At 62.3% G+C, this 4,911-nt stretch overlaps 1 protein-coding gene across 1 annotated transcript in view; it reads left to right on the top strand.

Annotated features, from left to right (window-relative positions):
• Nucleotides 1-3,767, top strand: part of MXD4 (MAX dimerization protein 4) — a 19,860-nt gene extending 16,093 nt beyond the window's left edge. Inside the window, exon 6 of the mRNA XM_044913040.1 lies at nt 444-3,767. Coding sequence (XP_044768975.1) covers nt 444-601 — 158 coding nt within the window. The 3' untranslated portion in view covers nt 602-3,767. The remainder of the gene's footprint in view (nt 1-443) is intronic.
• The last annotated feature ends 1,144 nt before the right edge of the window (nt 3,768-4,911 follow it).

Consider the following 4,911-nt stretch of genomic DNA (forward strand, 5'->3'; position numbering starts at 1 on the left):
CGTGGCGGGACGTGGCGGGACGAGGCGGGACGTGGCGGGACGAGGCGGGACGTGGCGGGCCGAGGCGGGAGAGGCGGGCCGAGGCGGGACGTGGCGGGAGAGGTGGGACGTGGCCGGGAGAGGCGGGACGAGGCGGGACGTGGCCGGGAGAGGCGGGACGAGGCGGGACGTGGCGGGACGTGGCGGGACGAGGCGGGACGTGGCCGGGAGAGGCGGGTCGTGGCGGGACGAGGTGGGTGAGGCACGGAGGGCAGCTGGTCTGTGCTCCAGGCCTGGTGTTCCTCACCAAGCTGCAGGCCCGGAGCCCCGTGCTTCCCCCACACCCCCACTCCTGGAGCCTGGAGCCTCTGCTGCCTCCACGAAGGGCGGAGATAAGCCCTAACTTTGAAGGGAGCCCCGGCTGTCACCCCAGTTTCTGATCCTGCCCCCTCCGTTCTCCCCAGAAGTGGACGTAGAGGGCATGGAGTTTGGCCCTGGTGAGCTGGACAGTGTTGGCAGCAGCAGTGACGCGGACGACCACTACAGCCTGCAGAGTGGTGGCTGCAGCGACGGGGGCTACGGGCCCCCCTGCCGGCGGCCTGGCCGCCCTGGCCTCTCGTAGGCCCAGTGCCCTCTGCTCCTTGGCCCGCCTGCCTACCCGGCCAAGCGTGCCAGCCCTCCAGTCCTCGAAAGCCTCTCCGCGGGCCCGCCACTGTGCCATTCTGGAAGCTCCAGCTGCCGCCCGGGCTGCCCGCCTCCGCCTGCCTGCCGGTCAGGGCCTGCCGTGCCGCCCACCCCTCCCAGCTGGGCAGGGACCCCTGCAGGGAGACGGGGCCCAGCTCCCACATCCCGGAGCCCAGCGTAGCCGCCCACGGTCTGTTCTCAGATTCCTAATCATTCCAGAAGTATTAAATATCATTGCTGCAAATCTCGGCGGGCACCGTGTGAGGGGCTTAATGACCACTGCGGGGAGCTCAGACCCCAACCCTGGATCCCAGGAGAAAGGAGTGGACCGAGGAAGGAAGGAAGGCGTGGCTCTCCGTCCATCTGTCCATCTGTCTGTCAGTCCACGTAGGCTCCTGAGGCCTGGACAGAGGGACCCATGAAGGGCGGGACTCGGGTGAGCACCCTGGGGCAAGTGGGTGGAGAGGGTCCTTTGCACCCCACAGGTGTCAGGAGCCAGGGCTGGGCTCCTGGGGGCAGGCCAGGCCACCCCATCCCAAGCTGGGCAGCTTCTGCTCTGTTAGGTCCCTTGGATGTACACATGCACACGCCTAGGGACACGTGCCCACACGCACACGTGCCCACACGCACACGTGCCCACATGCAGACACACGTGGTCACCGGACCCAGAGGCTACACGTCTTCGGGAGGGAGGCCTTCAAGGGTCATCTGGGCACATGCTGGCCCCTGGCCTGCGCCTGGCTCCTCGTCCCACCCCAGCTCACCTGCAGGGCAGGGGCTCGGCCTCCCGGCCGGGGCTTAGGTGCACTGGGGGTGGCAGCTTGAAGCCACGGAGTCCTCAGGAGGCTTTCTCATCTACCTTTAAAAATAAAATAAATAAATTGCTGCACTGCCCAGCAGCCCAGAACAGGGCTCCGGGGAGAGAGGCTTTTTCCCCAAAATAAGAGAAACGTTTTTAAAAGAGAAAAAAGCTCTAAGGACTCCCCGCCAAGTGACATCAGTGTGTGCTGCCTCAATTTCCTGTACGAGATTTTTGTACTCTATTTTCCTAGCCATTGTTGTGTCCTTGTTTGCTGAGGGGTGGGAGCGACCCAGCGTCTCAGGGACTCGTCTTGTCTGTCACCGTTGTCCAAGTGTGCCTTGTGTCCCGTGTCTGGCCCCGCCCCATCCACCACCACCAGCATCTCCCTTGTGGCTCAAGGGGCACCCCTGGCCTGCCTTGCAGGTGCCCTCCTAGCTTCCTCCCTGTGCCGCGGCGCCTCCCAGCAGCCACGGCTTTCTGGGAGTGAGAGACTGCGGGGCCGGTCAGGGGTTGTGTGGGCAGCTCTCTGTCACCTGGCTCCCCCAGTGACCCAGCGGCCCCCCCACCCCCCATCTTGCCCTCCCCAGCGGTCAGTCGGGGCCTGCCAGGCAGCCTGGCCTCCTGGTCAGGGGCCTGCTCACCAGAGAAATAGGTTCTCCCCTGTACCCATCTTGACCCTTCCCTGTTCCCCCGGCCTGGGGCGAGGGCTCCAGATTTCAGACCTTGGCAGCTGATGAAGACAGCCCTTCCCCCTGGGTAGCCAGGCTTGGGCATCAGGAGGCTTCTCCTGGCCTTTTGTTCCTGAAGTCCTTGTCTGCCCAGCAATATTTGGGTGGCGTGCTGTGGGGCTGGCCTGTAGCTGCATCTCCTTCCCTCTCTGGTGCATTGTAACCGATTTCCAGATTGTGGGGGAAAGTTCGTGTTTATTTTTGGTCAAGCCGACGGACACCCCAGGGTGGGTGGCCTACTGAGGCAGAACGGGGTCCCTGGAAACAGCTCTGGCACAGAACCTGCCCTGCAGGGGCTCGGGATGATGAGTGGAGAGCAGGCTCGTGGGAGGCAGTGTGTGAACTGGGGAGATTGTCCAAACATCTTGCTGGTGCTTGCAAGGAAAACTATTCTGTCAGCATCTCCTTCCAGCTTCACTGGGGGTCTGCAGTGCCCAGACTAGCTTGTCCTGTCTGCCTGAGCATGCCACACAGTGCTTCTTGTGAGCACCAGCCCGCTCTGAGCAGGGTAGGACGGCCCGAGTTGAAGATCCCGCTGCAGGAGACACAAGTCCAGGCCCCTGGGATGGTCTGTGCTCTCCGTTCTTGAAGCACCAGCTCCCCCAGTAGCTGGGGGCTCTGCTCCCACCCCAGCCAGCAGAATCCTCCCTGGGTGACCAACTGTGGCCCCCAGCTGACCTTCCTGGCAGCTCAGCCCGTGGCTTTTCAGGCCATGGTTCCCACGTGGGCCGGGGGCCCCTCTCTGCCACCAGCAGACAGGTGAGGGGGGTGGTCCTCAGGGCCAGGGTCTGGTGCTAGCAGTTACTCACACATCCATCCTCCCCTCCCACTAGCTCCCTGCCTTTTGTTAGCTGTTGCTGGTGGCCACAGAGACCCAGTGGGGGCCTGGCTTGAGGCCACGTTGGATAACTGAGCATCGTTGAGTCTCTAGAAAGCAGATAGGACCAGAACAGGCCTGCAGGGGCGTCTGTGACCTCTATCCATATGCCCTCCCACACCTATGTGGGCCACTGTGGCCCTTGGCCAGGATCCTGGAACCCCAGGCTCAGGTTTGGGTCCCCACCCTCACTGGGAGGTGACCCCATACACCAGGCCACCACTGCCCCAGTGCAGACCCAGCTGGCTGGAGAGACTGCAAGAAGGCTTCTCCTTGGAGCTCTAGGCCCACCTCTGTAGTTTGGGTCTTGGAGGCCCAGTGCCCAAGCCTGCCCTCCTGGGCTGATGGAGCTGTGTGCCCAACCACAGCCCTGTGGGCTTCCGCCCTCCTGTCTGCCCCAGACAATCCCCATCTGCTGAGTGAGGCAGGCTTCCCCGGCTCTACCAACCCCTGCCTCTCTCTGGGCCAGCTAACCTGGGGCCCCCTCCCCATGGCCATGTACACAGAACTCTGACCCCGGGCCACATCTAGGGCAGGTTCTTTGCCAGAGTCTGGGGCTGCCCAGGGGCCCTGGTGCTGGCCAGGTCAGCGCATCACAACATCCTTGCTGGAGAGAATTGGGCCACCCACCTGCCTGTTCACCGGGAGGGACTGTGCTGTACCATTCTGTCTTTGTAATATAAATACAGATTTTTATACCTCACCCCTCTGGCTTCCAGTTCTTTACGTCACCATATCTGGCTCCCCTCCCCTCGGCCTCCATAGCGAGCCTGAGCCCACCGGTGACCTTGGCAGCCTTCACCACCCTGCCCACAGCTTCTGCTTTCAGGGAGGCCCAACATACCATGGTCCTTCCCCACTGCCAACTGGCTACCACGGAGACGCCACCATTGCGGCTGCCTCCCTGGATGGTCACACCTGGAGTTGAATGAAAGTGGAACCCCACCCCACCCCTGCCAACTGCCAACGAGATGCTCTTGCTGCCAGCATTCCTACTTTGCTCCTGGCCCTGGGGCTGGGGCACTGTCTCAGGAGAGCAGGTTGGCCCTTGGGGTGGTCGGTCTTAGGGTGGATAGCAGGTGTTCTCAGCCAGGTGCCCTTTCCACACAGCTGTAGTTGGCTGTCAGGATGCACCTTGAGAAACCTTCCTTGGACCTGTCCTCAGCATCCCCAGAATGTCCCAGGCATGGCCTTTGCCTGCTGCTGTGCAGGGTGAGGGTGTGGAATTGTGTGGCCCCAGCACAAGGCAACTCGGGGACAAAATGCTCAGGTAGTAGGGAGTTGGGTAGCCAGAACAGGACTTTCCTGGGGCCCCCCGGGGCGCCACGGCACACTGGAGATGGCTCAGTGATTCGCTCTAGCAGGTTCTGGGGTGTCTGGGAGAGGACCTGCAGGGACCTCTTCCCTCCCCCAGCAGGCTGCAGCACTCACCTCTTGAACCTGGGTGAGTCCTCCTGGGGCACCTCTGGAAAACAAGGGAATTCCTACTGGGAATGCAGCTGGGGCTTGGGGTGTGAATGTAAATGAGCAGCTTTTGAGTTCCAAATATTGCTAGGACTTCAAATCACCACCACCTTTTACGGACATCATAAGGGCTCCAGCAGCTGGGCTAAGCACTTTGTGAAGTCAGAGCCTGCTGTCCTCACGCTGGGCCCATCTCAAAGACAGAAAACTGAGGCTCAGAGAGGGTACCCACCTTCCCCGAGTGACCCACTGAGCCAGGGGGGCCTGGGATGGGACCCTGGTCCTCAGGGAAATCCCTCCTGCCACCAGAGTCCATCTCCATATTCAGCCTGGATTACAGGCAGTGCCCCTCAAGGGGGACACCTGCCTCCATGTCC

The sequence above is a fragment of the Neomonachus schauinslandi genome, chromosome 2 (genome assembly GCF_002201575.2).
Source record: "Neomonachus schauinslandi chromosome 2, ASM220157v2, whole genome shotgun sequence".
Taxonomy (NCBI): Eukaryota; Metazoa; Chordata; class Mammalia; order Carnivora; family Phocidae; genus Neomonachus; species Neomonachus schauinslandi.